Source organism: Heptranchias perlo, chromosome 6 (genome assembly GCF_035084215.1).
Source record: "Heptranchias perlo isolate sHepPer1 chromosome 6, sHepPer1.hap1, whole genome shotgun sequence".
NCBI lineage: Eukaryota > Metazoa > Chordata > Chondrichthyes > Hexanchiformes > Hexanchidae > Heptranchias > Heptranchias perlo.
Genome location: NC_090330.1, coordinates 63,231,513 through 63,249,696, shown reverse-complemented (window position 1 = coordinate 63,249,696; position 18,184 = coordinate 63,231,513). Strand labels below are relative to the sequence as shown.

Sequence of the window (18,184 nt, the reverse complement as noted above, 5' to 3'; positions counted from 1 at the left end):
TTTCCAGCAATTCTGTTTTGATTTCAGATTTCCAGCATCTACAGTATTTTGCTTTCTGAAAATTTACAGTGCAGGAAGTAGCAGCTATAAAGTCATGTCACAAGACTTAATGATGCAGCTCTCTTTTGTACCAATCACTTTGTCTAAGTTGCAATTCTTTAAAAATATCAGATAAAAGTAGAACATCAAGGGTCTTAGCATTCATTCTACCAGACAAGAAAATATTATTCTAGTATTGTAACAAATACTGTACGAAGACCTATTTTAGAAATTGTTATGGTCACTGAAGACTAATATAAAACAAATAGAATGGGCTTTTCAGAATTAAGAGACAAAGATACAAAAGGGTAACCCTACCTTCCTGTTCCACAGGTACTATACAAATAATTCCAGCATGAAACTAAAGATGAAATTCCACATGAAGTCTTGTACTGTGGACGACTGATGCAATACCTGGCATAGAACAGGAGAGAGAAGAATTAAAAATTAATGGCTCAGTATTCTTGTATATGCATTATTGCTGTCTTTAAGATTCCAATATTAAAAGATGTGATTGGGGAAATAATGTATTCTTTGTATACTAACTTAATAAAAAGTTCAAGGATGAGGTATAAAGAGGGCGACTTTGATAATCAGTATTGAGATAAAGTCTTGAGGGAGCTAAGAGGAGCAGCGTAAATTGAAATGTTTCCCAATACACTCATACATCATGTTATACTCAGGATACGGTAGCATAGTGGTTATGTTACTGGACTAGTAATCCAGAGGCCTGGACTAATAATCCGGTGTCATGAGTTCAGATCCCGCCATGGCAGCTGGGGAATTTAAATTCAATTAATTAAATAAAATCTGGAATTAAAATACTAATATCAGTAATGGTGGCCATGAAACTATCGGATTGTCGGAAAAACCCATCTGGTTCACTAATGCCCTTTAGGGAAGGAAACCTGCCGTCCTTACCCGGTCTGGCTGATATGTGACTCCAGACCCACAGCAATGTGGTTGATTCTTAATTGCCCTCTGAAATGGCCTAGCAAGCCAATCAGTTGTAAAATCTCGCTTAAAAAAAGTCATAATAAGAATAAAACCGGAAGGACCACTAGGCACCGGACACGACAAAGGCAAACCAAGCCCAGTCGACCCTGCAAAGTCCTCCTCACTAACATCTGGAGACTTGTGCCAAAATTGGGAGAGCTGTCCCACAGACGAGTCAAGCAACAGCCTGACATAGCCATACTCACAGAATCATACCTTTCAGCCAATGTCCCAGACTCTTCTATCACCATCCCTGGGTATGTCCTGTCCCACCGGCAGGACAGACCCACCAGAGGTGGCGGTACAGTGATATACAGTCAGGAGGGAGTGGCCCTGGGAGTCCTCAACATTGACTCTGGACCCAATGAAGTCTCATGGCATCAGGTCAAGCATGGGCAAGGAAACCTCCTGCTGATTACCACCTAACGCCCTCCCTCAGCTGATGAATCAGTCCTCCTCCATGTTGAACACCACTTGGAGGAAGCACTGAGGGTAGCGAGGGCACAGAATGTACTCTGGGTGGGGGACTTCAATGTCCATCACCAAGAGTGGCTCGGTAGCACCTCATGGGTGCGGCCTCAACCGGGATCTTGGGTTCATGTCACGCTACACGTAACCCCACCAGCGAAAAAAAGTTATCTGTTTTTAACACAACGGGTCATTCTCTGTCTTTCTCTTCCTTTCAGATGTTTCTCTCTCTCTATCTCTGTCTGTCTTTTGCTCTGGCCGTTTGTGTATTCGGTGGTCCTGTAGGTAACATCACTCTGTCTGAACACTTTCCAACTGCCCGTTGTCAAGGCAATCAAAGATTATCTGTAATCACCAGGTATTGTTCTATGACTATAAATGCAGTAACCTTCCATGGAATCCCACACTCGCTCAACTGACGAAGGAGAAAGCCTCTGAAAGCTTGTGATTTTCAAATAAATCAGTTGGACTATAACCTAAATGGGATAGATTCTGAACAGATCCAGCAGCTCAAAACTGGGCATCCATGAGGCGCTGTGGGCCATCAGCAGCAGAATTGTATTCCAGCACAATCTATAATCTCATGGCCCGGCATATTCCTCACTCTACCATTACCAACAAGCCAGGGGATCAACCCTGGTTCAATAAGGAGTGTAGAAGAGCATGCCAGGAGCTGCACCAGGCGTACCCAAAAATGAGGTGCCAACCTGGTGAAGCTACAACTCAGGACTACATGCATGTTAAACAGCGGAAGCAACATGCTATAGACAGAGCTAAGCGATTCCACAACCAACGGATCAGATCAAAGCTCTGCAGTCCTGCCACATCCAGTCGTGAATGATGGAGGACAATTAAACAACTAACGGGAGGAGGCGGCTCTGTAAACATCTCCATCCTCAATGATGGCGGAGTCCAGCATGTGAGTGCAAAAGACAAGGCTGAAGCGTTGGTAACCATCTTCAGCCAGAAGTGCCGAGTCCCCACTATCACAGAAGCCAGTCTTCAGCCAATTCGATTCACTCCACGTGATATCAAGAAATGGCTGAGTGCACTGGATACAGCAAAGGCTATGGGCCCCAATAACATCCCGGCTGTAGTGCTGAAGACTTGTGCTCCAGAACTAGCTGCACCTCTAGCCAAGATGTTCCAGTACAGCTACAACACTGGCATCTACCCGACAATGTGGAAAATTGCCCATATATGTCCTGTCCACAAAAAGCAGGACAAATCCAATCCGGCCAATTACCGCCCCATCAGTCTACTCTCAATCAACAGCAAAGTGATGGAAAGTGTCGTCGACAGTGCTATCAAGCGGCACTTACTCATCAATAACCTGCTCACCGATGCTCAGTTTGGGTTCCACCAGGACCACTCGGCTCCAGATCTCATTACAGCCATGGTCCAAACATGGACAAAAGAGCTGAATTCCAGAGGTGAGGCAAGAGTGACTGCCCTTGACATCAAGGCAGCATTTGACCAAGTGTGGCACCAGGGAGCCCTAGTAAAATTGAAGTCAATGGGAATCAGGGGGAAAACTCTCCAGTCGCTGGAGTGATACTTAGCACAAAGGAAGATGGTAGTGGTTGTTGGAGGCCAATCATCTCAACCCCAGGACACTGCTGCAGGAGTTCCTCAGGGCAGTGTCCTAGGCCCAACCATCTTCAGCTGCTTCACCAATGACCTCCCCTCCATCATAAGGTCAGAAATGGGGATGTTCGCTGATGATTGCACAGCGTTTAGTTCCATTCGCAACCCCTCAAATAATGAAGCAGAACGAGCCCGCATGCAGCAAGACCTGGACAACATCCAGGTTTGGGCTGCTAAGTGGCAAGTAACGTTCGCGCCAGACAAGGACCATCTCCAACAAGAGAGAGTCTAACCACCTCCCCTTCACATTCAACGGCATTACCATCGCCGAATCCTCCACCGTCAACATCCTGGGGGTCACCATTGACCAGAAACTTAACTGGACCAGCCATATAAATACTGTGGCTACAAGAACAGGTCAGAGGCTGGGTATTCTGCAGCAAGTGACTCACCTCCTGACTCCCCAAAGCCTTTCCACTGTCTACAAGGCACAAGTCAGGAGTGTGATGGAATACTCTCCACTTGCAGCTCCAACAACACTCAAGAAGCTCGACACTATCCAGGACAAAGCAGCCCACTTGATTGGCACCCCATCCACCACCCTAAACATTCACTCCCTTCACCACTGGCGCACAGTGGCTGCTGTGTGTACCATCCACAGGATGCACTGCAGCAACTCGCCAAGGCTTCTGCGACAGCACCTCCCGAACCCGCAACCTCTACCACCTAGGACAACAGCAGCAGGTACATGGGAACAACACCACCTGCACGTTCGCCTCCAAGTCACACACCACCCCGACTTGGAAATATATCGCCGTTCCTTCATCGTCGCTGGGTCAAAATCCTGGAACTCCCTTCCTAACAGCACTGTGGGAGAACCTTCACCACACGGACTGCAGCAGTTCAAGAAGGCAGCTCACCACCACCTTCTCAAGGGCAATTAGGGATGGGCAATAAAGGCCAGCCTCGCCAGCGACGCCCACATCCCATGAACGAATAAAAAAATATTTCCACAGGGTATTCTGTTTACACAACCTACCTACAACCCCACCCCGAAACTATCCGTTCCTCCGACTATGGCTTCTCATCATCCCCCTTTCTTCGCCCCACCATTGGCGGCCATGCCGTCAGCCACCTAGGTCCCACTCACTGGAATTTCCTCCCTAAACCCCTTCACTTCATTCTCCTGCTTAAAACCTACCTCTTTGACCAAGCTTTTGGTCACACCTCTTAACCTTGCCTTTTTTGGCTTGGTGTCAGTTTTCCTCTTGCCTCACTAAAATGCCATGGGACATTTTTTAACATTAAAGGCAAGTTGCTGCTGTTGTTGTATACTGTAGGCATAGTTTACAAAACTAGTTTATCTTGTTACATTGATTGCAATCAATCATACATCAGTCCATAAATTTTCAATGACTAAATCACAGTCCTTTACCTTTCACTATCCAACTACATTCAGTGTTAAGATCCTGGAGATCCTGATGAGTACATTATCTTTTCAACTCTGGGACTGGGGTTTGAATCCAGCTCAAACTGAGGAAAATAAAAATCTCTTCTCTCTTTGCCATTTGTAAGGAAGGAGTTTGGGCTGTCTCAACTGAGTTCCAAATAAACATTGCTTCACAAACCTGCTTAGAACTTGCCACAAATTGCCAGTCTCCCTGACGTCAGAGGACGTCAGATGCAAAATGGAAAAAAATAGAACAACAGCACTTCTATGAAGTTTGTGGTAATGATTTAAAAAAAACAAGCCCAGAAACTTGAACCAGTGGCAATTGTATGATTAGAGACCAACAACGTCTGCAGTGTGGAGTCTACCTGTTTCCTAACACAACAAAATTGCTGTTCAGTGTCAGCACAAATGCATCCATTTTGTGCAGAACACCAATTAAACTGGTAAATTGGGCACTTAATAGAGAAGTGCCGCTATTTGATGCAGGAAAGAAAATTTAAGAAAGAAAGAAAGCGCCTTTCACAACCTTAGGATGTCCTAACACGCTTTACAATCAATGAATTACTTTTGAAGTGGTCACTGTAGGCATACACGGCAGTCAATTTGTGCACAGCAGGGCCCCATAAATATTAGTGAGACGAAAGACCAGTGTTTTCTGTTTTTGGTTGAGAGTCGAGTGGTAACTAGGACATTAGGAAAATTCCTTGCTCTTCTTTGAATGTGCAGTGGGATCTTTTCCATGCATTTTAGTAAGCAGATAGGGCCTTGGTTTAATGTCTCCATCAAAAGATGGCACCTCTGACAATGCAATACTCCCTCAGATTTTTGAGACCATTTGGTTCAAATTTTCTATTCACGTTCTAGGTTTTGTTGCACCACGTGGACTGATAACAATGTATTTGGTAAAGGAGAAACAGCAAGAGCAAGAAAGTGCTGCCTGTGAAGTAAGGTACATGTGGTATACTGTCAGATTCCTCAATTTTGTTACACCTTGTTTCCGTTTCACCTGTTTAAAGCTGATCTCAACCTGGCCAGTGGTGGAGACACTACAATTAGTCTCACTGACTTTGGGTCAGGAAGGAGAAACAAAAACAAAATGAAAATTAGCTCCTACTCCTGTATTGGGACTTTCCTGGAAGTGTGCATATGTGCAGGTGAGAGCAGAAATGGGCAGAGCTTCAATCCTTTATATGGTTGAATAATATGCTGACACATACCCTCAAGGTTTATTCATTAATGATGGGCAATTGGACAAGGTATCAGAAAGTGCCTCGAACCAGTGAACTATAACACAGTAAGGCGTCAAGTGCCTCCAAGAGAACAAAATTGCCGACGAAGAGTGATTAGTAACAAGTACAATTTGACACAAAAACAAAGTTAACAATTCACTTCATTTGCACTGCTCACAATTCCAGCTCTAGCTGTGTTGCAAGACGCAATGCAAGATGCTCATGTAAAAAATGGCAAAATGCAACAGGAAGAAAAAAATACAGTACCAGTAAGACTGTAATGTCATAATATTTAATGAATACCGTTCTTAATCCTAATCTGGGTTTTTTTCTAATTTAATAAAACAAATTATTTCTTATGTTCCTAATTAATTACATTTTGAAGCAAACAGAAAATTAATTATCATCTAATGTTCTGTTGATGATTAAAATGCTTACATTTGCTTTTACAGCTGAGAGCGTGAGATGAGCACCAAATTAATGTTTGCAAAGATTCTTTAGAAAGTCGCAAAGCGGTGCTGTCAGACATGGGATTTCCCTATGTCCCTACCTAGTGCTGTCAGGCCCTTCCACTCACTGCTGAAGATAACAGGAATCCAGCTGTGAACAAAAGTGAACATTCCAATCTGTTGTGCGGTGCAGCTGAAGGGAGCCCAATCATTAATGCTCTGGTACCAAATAACTAACAGGATCAGTCGGAGGAGGGATAATACAGCCAGAAATTACAAGTATCATTAATAATTGTAACTGATCTGTACAATGTTTTTTTTTATTCGTTCATGGGATGTGGGCGTCGCTGGCGGGGCCGGCATTTATTGCCCATCCCTAATTGCCCTTGAGAAGGTGGTGGTGAGCCGCCCTCTTGAACCGCTGTAGTCCATGTGGTGACGGTTCTCCCACAGTGCTGTTAGGAAGGGAGTACCAGGATTTTGACCCAGTGACGATGAAGGAACGGCGATGTATTTCCAGTCGGGACGGTGTGTGACTTGGAGGGGGAACGTGCAGGTGGTGTTGTTCCCATATGCCTGCTGCTCTTGTCCTTCTAGGTGGTAGAGGTCGCGGTATTGGGAGGTGCTGTCGCAGAAGCCTTGGCGAGTTGCTGCAGTGCATCCTGTGGATGGTACACACTGCAGCCACAGTGCACCGGTGGTGAAGGGAGTGAATGTTTAGGGTGGTGGATGGGGTGCCAATCAAGCGGGCTGCTTTATCTTGGATGGTGTCGAGCTTCTTGAGTGTTGTTGGAGCTGCACTCATCCAGGCAAGTGGAGAGTATTCCATCACACTCCTGACTTGTGCCTTGTAGATGGTGGAAAGGCTTTGGAGAGTCAGGAGGTGAGTCACTCGCTGCAGAATACCCAGCCTCTGACCTGCTCTCGTAGCCACAGTATTTATATGGCTGGTCCAGTTAAGTTTCTGGTCAATGGTGACCCCCAGGATGTTGACGGTGGGGGATTCGGCGATGGTAATGCCGTTGAATGTCAAGGGGAGGTGGTTAGACTCTCTCTTGTCGGAGATGGTCACTGCCTGGCACTTATCTGGCGCGAACATTACTTGCCACTTCTGAGCCCAAGCCTGGATGTTGTCCAGGTCCTGCTGCATGCGGGCTCGGACTGCTTCATTATTTGAGGGGTTGCGAATGGAACTGAACACTGTGCAATCATCAGCGAACATCTCCATTTCTGACCTTATGATGGAGGGAAGGTCATTGATGAAGCAGCTGAAGATGGTTGGGCCTAGGACACTGCCTTGAGGAACTCCTGCAGTGATGTCCTGGTGCTGAGATGATTGGCCTCCAACAACCACTACCATCTTCCTTTGCGCTAGGTATGACTCCAGCCACTGGAGAGTTTTCCCCGATTCCCATTGACTTCAATTTTACTAGGGCTCCTTGGTGCCACACTCAGTCAAATGCTGCCTTGATGTCAAGGGCAGTCACTCTCACCTCACCTCTGGAATTCAGCTCTTTTGTCCTTGTTTGAACCAAGGCTGTAATGAGGTCTGGAGCCGAGTGGTCCTGGCGGAACCCAAACTGAGCATCGGTGAGCAGGTTATTGGTGAGTAAGTGCCGCTTGATAGCACTGTTGACGACACCTTCCATCACTTTGCTGATGATTGAGAGTAGACCGATGGGGCGGTAATTGGCCGGATTGGATTTGTCCTGCTTTGTGGACAGGACATACCTGGGCAATTTTCCACATTGTCGGGTAGATGCCAGTGTTGTAGCTGTACTGGAACAGCTTGGCTAGAGGCGCAGCTAGTTCTGGAGCACAAGTCTTCAGCACTACAGCCGGGATGTTGTCGGGGCCCATAGCCTTTGCTGTATCCAGTGCACTCAGCCATTTCTTGTTATCACGTGGAGTGAATCAAATTGGCTGAAGACTGGCTTCTGTGATGGTGGGCATATCGGGAGGAGGCCGAGATGGATCATCCACTCTGCACTTCTGGCTGAAGATGGTTGCAAATGCTTCAGCCTTGTCTTTTGCACTCACGTGCTGGACTCTGCCATCATTGAGGATGGTGATGTTTGCAGAGCCACCTCCTCCCGTTAGTTGTTTAATTGTCCACCACCATTCACGACTGGATGTGGCAGGACTGCAGAGCTTTGATCTGATCTGTTGGTTGTGGAATCGCTTAGCTCTGTCTATAGCATGTTGCTTCTGCTGTTTAGCATGCATGTAGTCCTGAGTTGTAGCTTCACCAGGTTGGCACCTCATTTTTAGGTGCGCCTGGTGCTGCTCCTGGCATGCTCTTCCACACTCCTCATTGAACCAGGGTTGATCTCCTGACTTGTTGGTAATGGTAGAGTGAGGAATATGCCGGGCCATGAGGTTACAGATTGTGCTGGAATACAATTCTGCTGCTGCTGATGGCGGCCCACAGCGTCTCATGGATGCCCAGTTTTGAGCTGCTAGATCTGTTCTGAATCTATCCCATTTAGCACGGTGGTAGTGCCACACAACACGTTGGATGGTGTCCTCAGCGTGAAGACAGGACTTCATCTCCACGAGGACTGTGCGGTAGTCACTCCTACCAATCCTGTCATGGACAGATTTGCGACAGGTAGATTGGTGAGGACGAGGTCAAGTATGTTTTTCCCTCATGTTGGTTCGCTCACCACCTGCCGCAGGCCCAGTCTGGCAGTTATGTCCTTCAGGACTTGGCCAGCTCGGTCAGTAGTGGTGCTACCGAGCCATTCTTGGTGATGGACATTGAAGTCCCCCACCCAGAGTACGTTTTGTGCCCTTGCTACCCTCGGTGCTTCCTCCAAGTGGTGCTCAACATGGAGGAGGACTGATTCATCAGCTGAGGGAGGACGGTAGGTGGTAATCAGCAGGAGGTTTCCTTGCCCATGTTTGACCTGACGCCATGAGATTTCATGGGGTCCAGAGTCAATGTTGAGGACTCCCAGGGCCACTCCCTCCTGACTGTATATCACTGTACCGCCACCTCTGGTGGGTCTGTCCTGCCAGTGGGACAGGACATACCCAGGGATGGTGATAGAAGACTCTGGGATGTTGGCTGAAAGGTATGATTCTGTGAGAATGGCTATGTCAGGCTGTTGCTTGACTCGTCTGTGGGACAGCTCTCCCAATTTTGGCACAAGTCCCCAGATGTTAGTAAGGAGGACCTTGCAGGGTCGACTGGGCTTGGTTTGCCGTTGTCGTGTCCGGTGCCTACTGGTCCGATGCCGGGTGGTCCGTCCGGTTTTATTCTTATTATGACTTTTCGTAGCGAGATTTTACAACTGAGTGGCTTGCTAGGCCATTTCAGAGGGCAATTAAGAAACAACCACATTGCTGTGGGTCTGGAGTCACATATAGGCCAGACCGGGTGAGGACGGCAGGTTTCCTTCCCTAAAGGACATTAGTGAACCAGATGGGTTTTTACGACAATCCGGTAGTTTCATGGCCACCATTACTGATACTAGTATTTTAATTCCAGATTTTTATTTAATTAATTGAATTTAATTAATTGAACTTAAATTCACCAGCTGCCGTGGTGGGATTTGAACTCATGACTCCGGATTTTAGTCCAGGCCTCTGGATTACTAGTCCAGTAACATAACCACTATGCTACCGTACCCCTGTTAATTGTTACAAGTGTTGGCTCACGTCCTTCTGCCTTTATCCAGGCCCACCCATCATCACGACTAGGGCTGAAGTGAGTAAAACCCGAGAAGTTAAGTGCCCAGTGAACCGAAGGATCTAAAATCTGGGATGCCTTGCACTGGGGGTGGGAGGGGCCAAGATGAAGTGGTGAGAAAACTATGGTAGTGTTACACATGGTCCTGAGGTTGAAGGAAGCAAGAAAACTTTTTAAAAATTAGGTCGTTTTTTAAAAAATCACATTCATGGGACGCATTAGTTGCTAAACTGTGAAGCAGATAGACTAAGATGATGTAGCCCAGGATGATTCTTGACGCATGTTTACTTTCCAGTTAATCTGTGGTTATTGAACCAACCTTTTTGCTTCAGTCTTCACTGTACTGTAATAAGTATTTGCTATGTTGTACTCCTGTATTAGGGATCCCCCTAAAAATCTATATCAAAACACTGCTGCAGTGACAGGAAGCAGCATTAAAATCTAAGCTTTGCCTGCGATCTATAAATTATGAAAATAGTACTAAAAGATGGAAGAGAACAAATCTGTAGAAAAACAAAGTAAAGAAAAAAAGTTACATTAAAAATTCCCCTTTACGTCAGATGACTGTGTCAGTTTGGCACACTCTCACCAGAGTCAGAAAGTTGTGGGTTCAAGCCCCACTCCGGAACTTGAGCACATAACCTAGGCTGACACTTCAGTGTAGTAGTGAGGAAGTGCTACATTAATGAATGGGCCATCTTTTAGATTAGACATTTAATTAATACCCTGCCTGCCTGTTAAAGTAGACATAAAAGATCCAACGGCACTGTTCGAAGAGCAGGAAATCCTCGCAGTGCTCTTACCAACATTGCTCCCTCCACTAACACTACCAAATACAGATTAACGGTCCTTAACCTTATTTGCTATTTGTGAGACCTTGTGCACAAAGTGGCTGCTGCATTTGCCTACATAACATTAACTACACTTCAAAAAAGTAATTAATTGTCTGTGAAGCACTTTAACACAGCCTGAGGATGCAATAAGGCACTATATAAATGCAATTTCTTTCTCTGTATCTGTAACAAAAATCTCAGAGTGTAAATTATACCTGCAGAGATAGGCATCACTGTAGATTGCACTATTCTAAGATCATAATAGTCACAAGTGTACAAACTGAATTTCCACAAATACAATACCCTTACCCTGTAAATACTCTGTAATTACTTTCTTTTAAACCAAGGTCAACAAAAATGGTATTCTTCTAATGTCTTGGGATGAAAATTAGAAACTACAGCACACAGGGCCATAGAATATTTCCTAAAACTGATTACTTTTTTGGTGTACATTACTACTGCAGTTTTAAAGAGCCAATACAGAAGATATTACTACAAACTATTGTAAAATTGGAAAGGAGCAGTTTTTCGTTGCCATTTCGTCAGCTTAATTTTTTTTTACAAGAACATTGGGTAAATATAAGTTGTGTGTATACAGATAAGCTTTACATTTCATTATTACCCAAGCATGCAATGCCTCAGTTACAATTTAATTTATGATTACTACGGGTTCATTAAAATGGATAGAAATACTGACCACCTCCGAAGATCCAAAACCTTGCGCTGTTTCATTTCTTCCAGAATTGTATATGGAGAGGAATCATTGGGTTTTTTGTTGTGTTTCTCCAATGGTTTCATCTTTTTTGTGTTTTGTTTCTTGAAGCAACCTGCAAATAAAAAAGCTCTTTTTCATGGCTGTAATATATTTCAACCCAATGGATTTATATGAGCTTAGACCACCCAAGTCTTCAAAGCTTTAGCCAGCTGTGTATTTAACAGCAGACTGAGCAGGGATTGTAATGGGAAGCAAGACAAAAACATGCATAGGATCAAAGCAAGGGCAAATAAACCAGATACTAATTTTTAAAAAATTACTTATCTTACAATTTGATCTTTTAGAACAATTAAACCGTACAATTGTAAGTGAGCTGATAAGTCACTTCTAACCTTACATGGCATTTGTATTCAGTTGATTAATATTGCTGATATAATATAGCCATCAGGAGTTTTTTGTGTGCGAAAGAAAGTAATGCTTGGCTAAATGGAATGGAATATACGGTAAATAGCAGGCAAGGGTTACAAAAAAACATCTAAATTAAAGTTTCCACAGAACTAATTAAAACTCAAACCAGATGGTACTTGTTTTGAAAAGCTCTGCTCTGTAGTTGTGATACAAAACAGAATTAGGATATTTCTAAATGATGCGTGTAACGGTTGATTTTTCCACTTGCTTGACAATTGCGTTGACTTTTTTTAATTTTAGGACATTACTCTTTATTTTATATCTCTTTCCCCCTAGTTTCCCAGGTGGCAAGCCAATCATAGCCCAGAGAGTAGGCAGATGACATGCAGTATTTCCCCACAGCCCAACATGCGCAAGCCTGGGAAGTCAGTGGTGCAAATCCACTTTCTACCACTTCATGGAATCACGCATTAATGCTTCAACAGACGATATAACCATTGCATCTGCTCCCTCATTTCCCTCTATTGATTAGCCTTGATTTCTTTCAAATCTCATTGCAACGGTCTCTACAAATCAACAAAGTTCATGCATTCTACATGTGAGAAAGCACGAGGCAGCTTGCAAGATTGAAAAGAGAATAGGAAAAGTAGCACATGGACAGCACAGAGAAAAGATCAAATACCTACTGATGGAAAGATAAAGACTATTATTCAAAAACAGCACTATCAAGACCCATAAAGCCCTTCTAATACAAAGCACACGAAAGTTTAATTAATAGTTACTGCTGACTGACAAGGCTGCAAACTAGAATTAGGTTTAGTTTGAGAGTGAAAAAAGTCTAGACAGCCCAAGTGGGAGCAATTGTAAATGTGAAGAAATCTACTTTAATATTGGGGTTGAAATTATATTGCTTTAGTTCTGTGATTTCTTTTTTCAGGTTCAGCTGCTAACAATGGAAAGCTGCAATTTCACTTAAACATTGTTCCATTACCTTCATACTGTTGCACATGTACTTCGTAGCAACACTGCTGGAAATTTCAATTATATTGTGATATTGAGGCTTACAAACGTCATTCACGGACCATGCTGGAAATGAGAAACATTCGCTACTTGCTCAGACATTCCTAAAGGGTGTCATAATACGAGTCATGGTGAGGCAAAGTACGTGTACACTGAAGGGTTTGCTAGGCAGTGCGATAGGAAATTGACTGCAATGAAAGGTGTTTTGGACTGAAATTATAATTATATAATTATAATATTTTGTTTTAACCATTACTATATTCAGCACTCTTAAGGGACTAGCCAAACCTAATGTAGTCACAAACAATTGATACAGTTGCTGGGTTTCCTCAGACTTCATCCACTAGTTTTAATAGCGTATACATTAAATTCTGCAGAGCTACAAAGAAATTTCCCACAGCTTCGTGCCGGTCACATGAAATGTAGACTACATAACACTTTTGTGGAGAAAAGGGCACCTTTTCCCCCAATTTTCATGCCTTTAATTCTTCTGAGAAATTAAAGAAAAAAACATTATTGGAGGGCCAATCTTTCTCACTTCAGTTCTATTTAGTTTGCATCACAGCAGCTGGGATTATTTTTCTTTTGTGCATCTGAAGTACATTCTATACAACACATCTATTCAACAACTCCCACTGGACGGAAAAGGCATTCTTTCTCAGGAGGATATTTCCATGCTTTTAATTAAGAAAATACAGGTAAAATTACCTTCATGTCTAGTCACCAGTCAAATAATGGGAGTTTCTTTCTCTTTCCCCACCCAACCCAGAAACACAGTCTGGCTTTTAATTTGTCTCTCAGTAAAGTTGCTGTAACTTCAAAGCAAATATTTTTGAAACTCACAAGTACTTCAACCAATGAATTGGTAGATTATAGAAATGCCACTACTGTAATGAATTTGAAAAAATCATATTGAAGTACTGTATGCATACAACAGAAGAATATATTGATATTGCATAGGTTTCTAACCACCCTGTATCAGGTGTGGCAAATCATGGTAATAACAACCAAGTAGCTCTTAGCAATCAAAACATTCTGGCATACTGCATATCCCAATAGTGGAAGTACTTAGAAAACCCATGATAATGGTTACACAATTTGTTTTCCCGAGAAACAGAAATGGCTAAACAATGTTACTGATCAGTTTAACAAAGCTACCATTTGGAGAAAAATCAGAAACATACAAGGAAAAACATATATCAGTATTCTCCAATAATGTAAGATTTATTCCTACATGACAATTTACCTCCACATTGTACCAATAGGAATGGGCAAGATATAGAATGTCTGTTCTCATCTTGTGAAGTGGAACACTGCTGCCAAAAGACATGCCACCTATACTTGTTTACAGGCTCCACATAGCTTAGACAGCTAGTCAAAGGCCACTAATTTGAAGATTTGCAGTTTAAGACTAATGCAGTTTAAATTTAATCTATTATTAGTTCTACACATGACAACTATAATAACTACACTAAAGCAATAATTAACTTATTTCAAGAGCTAGAATAAGCTTCCTGAAATTAAAACCATATAACCAAGAAATGGCCTATGTTCAGATCTCTTTTATACATTATTATATGGAATAAAAAGCAATAACGGTAATGTCATAGTCCCTAGCAGTGTTAATTCATTCTAATGAATAGCAGGAAAGGGAGCAAGTTCAGTAATAGCACGGGTTAAGGTCCAGAGTAAAACGTGTCTATACTGTTCTAACAGCATACTATAACTCTCATTTCAGATCAACATCCCTACTGCACAGCTGTGACATTTCTATTTCACACACCAGCCATCCTTTTATCTTGGCCTTAGGAAGATCATGAATTTAAAGCTAATTAATGTTGAATTCTGGATAGTTTTATGAAGTGGGCCCATATCACTAAAAGCTGCTCTTAAATGGACTAAAACTAATTTTATTTAGGATCCTTACAGCAAAGAAACAAAGATTTTCATCACATTAATCTGGGCTGACCTATAACAGAAGTAAATAATGCACTAACTGACAGCACCATCAAGACACCTTGCATCTTTTCTTTCATGCATCTGAAAAAAATCTACATAAATTTCTAACAAGCACTATGCAGCAGTACAGCATTAGAGGACTATTCAGTGGTTATTTCAATAATGGAAAAAGAAATGCATATGGTAAAGAAAGTAATTTGACAATAGAACACACATAGGAAATGTCATTGCAGATATTGTTGTTACTTTTTTTGGTTTTCATGCTAGATATTCGTCTTAGGAGTGATCAGTGACACTGAACCTATAAGCAAATACCATGTTCTGTATGAACCAGGATGTGCCTTTACCTGCCCAATATCTAGGTAAATATAGGGAGTCTTAGGGGGCCAACAGAAGGCCCTTGCCTTTATATTCCGGCATATTGTAATATATCACATGCCGCTACGTAAGCGCCTCGACTTCGGAGGACATGCTATAAACCAACAGAAAAAGGTAACATTTAAACAGGTAAATGAATAGTATTCAGCATTAACAGCATATTTACAGTTGTTACAAACTACACTATTTTTGTCAAAGTATTAAAACAATGCCATTCTCTCAACTAACCATCGACATAATATTAATCCTTGGAACAGAGGCGCTCACTTCTACATGGTGAAACAGGACTACAGAATATGCAGCTGCATACTCCTGACAGCCTGTCGTCTAGGAGAAGTCAGCCTCAGATATAGATCATTCAAAACCATTTGAAGATATATTGGAACAAAGAACATTAACATTAAATCTGCATCTCTCATACATCCATTTTCAGGTTGCCAGTTGCATAAGGATATTTATCCCAACCATTTAAAATGATCTGATTGCTGGAAATTAACAATACTCCACTCCATTAGCACCATTCTTTCAACAACAACTTGCATTTATATAATGCCTTAACATAGTTGGTATAAGAACATAAGAAATAGGAGCAGGAGTAGGCCAATCGGCCCTTCGAGCCTGCTCCACCATTTAATAAGATCATGGCTGATCTGATCCTAACCTCAAATCTAAATTCATGTCCAATTTCCTGCCCGCTCCCCGTATCTTCCGTTCACTGGAACTCCCAAAATTCCACTGCATCGCCACCTGCTTTTAAAAGCTTCCTTAAAACTCTTCTCTTTGATCATGTCTTCGTTTCCCTTAATCTATTCTTCCCTCTTGCTCACTGTCCACCTCTTGTAAAGCACCAACGTCGTTCTCTGCATGAAAAGTGTTACATAAATGTAAATCATTGTTGCAGCTGTGAAAATAGGAATGCCACTGTACTACAAGCTGCAGCAGGATGGAAACTATTTGTAATCCGTACATTTGGATATTTTATATTCTTTGAGAACAAATTTATAGAAGCTATGGTATTCCTCTGTATCAGTCACAATGAAATAAATTCTGGTATTACTTTTAACCTAATCATATGACAAGTGAAAGTCAACTATCCATGGCACAACACCCTCAACCTCTCCTCCACCCCTCCAAAAAAAGAAGTTGCTAAGTTTCTACTTATGGAGCACATTCTGGACTGTATTACAAGGCTGTAATAAATCTCAGTATTTGGATGATGCTGATTAATGCTCAAGCTTTACTCTTCCAGTTTATGAATCTTCCCACCTCTGAAACATTACTGTTAGCTAACCTATACTGCAAATACTCAATTTCACTTTGGTAATAGCTCTGTGCCATTACTTGACAAACACCACAGGTGGGCTCTAACCAGCAGGAATATTTCTACGTAAGATACCATGAGTGGTAAGAATGGGAACAAATTTCCTATTAGTCTCGTCAGTTACCAGAAATGACTTACTCTCCATTTCACTGTCACTAACAACCTCCAAGTTGATATGGAGCCAAAGTCTGGCACTTCTTGTGCTTCCAATCATAAAAGTAGATTTTACACACTTCGCATACTGGATCACTTCATATCACAGCTCTGTACATGTCACCCTTTGCACCATTCATTTTACAGAGTGGCCTTTAGTAAGATGAGTTTTGGAGCTTGTTAAGCAGCCCCTTGGCAATATCATTTTGTGACTGGTAGCTAAAAGATGCACAAGAACAACGTGGAATGATTTTTTCCAAATTCTCCTCTGGCCGGTGGGAAAATCACCAGGCCTTCATTTGTACCGTGATACCTCAGTGGCTAGAAAATTGTGGCTATGAAATCACACTATCAGCATTAAAGCATGTTGAACTTCCAATGCTCAGTCCCATTGTACTTTTATTTTTTAAAAACACACCGGACATACATCAGTACAATCTTATTTGGATGCTATTTTAGTCATAATAATTTCCATATACTTTAAGCTGACTCCTCGCAGAGAGTATGGTTCCATGTGCAACAGTTCTCTTCGGTAGCTAGACTATTGGGTACGTAGTGAAAATCCCACATATAGATCCAGAGATAATAAAATAGGTTTATTGTTCACTCAGCATTCGCTACCTGAGATTACCTGGCGCATTAGGTCTTGCTTAGGTTCGTACAGAGCTAACTTTTGTATTGAGCATAAGAAAAGTATCTGGTGAGAGCTTGAATTGTGGCAGTTATTTGTAACATAAATGTGCTGTGGCAGTTGAAATGGCAAATGTCTAGTTCTTTTGATGTATATTTAACACCTAAAATTGATCATTTAAATGCATTTTTAAGAAAAATCAATTTAGGAAAGAAAGAAGAAAGAACTTGCATTTATATTGGAATCTAATCAGCTGTGGATGTTTTCAGAATATCTTGCATTCTAGCATTGATAAATGTTAATATTAGAGGAAAGGAGGTGGAGCAAGAAATATGTAAGCAAATATGCGAAATGAGTAAAGGACATAGAATAATAATCATGGGAGATTTTAATTACCCTCAAATAAACTGGCAAGAAGAGGTAGGTAATGGGGTGCAGGGAATGGAGTTTTTACAATGTGTGCAGGACTCCTTTCTTACCCAGTATGTAAAAAGCCCAACAAGAGAGAAAGCACTGCTGGATCTAGTAATGGGAAATCAACCAGAGCAGATAAGGGAAGTAAGTGTTGGGGAACATCTAAGCAATAGCAATCACAACATAATAAAATAAAGTAATAAATTGGAAAAAAGCTGATTTTAAAGGGGATGAGAATGGAACTAGGGAAAATAAACTGGAAAAATTTACTGACGAACAAAGAAATAGAACAGTGGTGGGAAACATTTAGAACGGTGATCAAGAGGGTCCAGGAGAAATATATAACACTAAAAAGCAAGAATAAACTAGCCAGTAACGACACACCATGGACGAATAAAGAAATAAGAGCAAAGTTGAAACTAAAGAAAAAGGCATAT

General features: G+C 42.1%; 1 protein-coding gene across 1 annotated transcript in view; it reads right to left on the bottom strand.

The window, feature by feature from the left end:
- ercc5 (excision repair cross-complementation group 5) overlaps window positions 1-18,184 on the bottom strand; it is a 149,214-nt gene that overhangs the window by 115,102 nt on the left and 15,928 nt on the right. Inside the window, exons 3-4 of the mRNA XM_067986704.1 lie at window positions 11,446-11,575; window positions 358-453 (exon numbers count right to left, since the gene is read on the bottom strand). Of these exons, the coding sequence (XP_067842805.1) occupies window positions 358-453; window positions 11,446-11,575 (226 nt within the window). The remainder of the gene's footprint in view (window positions 1-357; window positions 454-11,445; window positions 11,576-18,184) is intronic.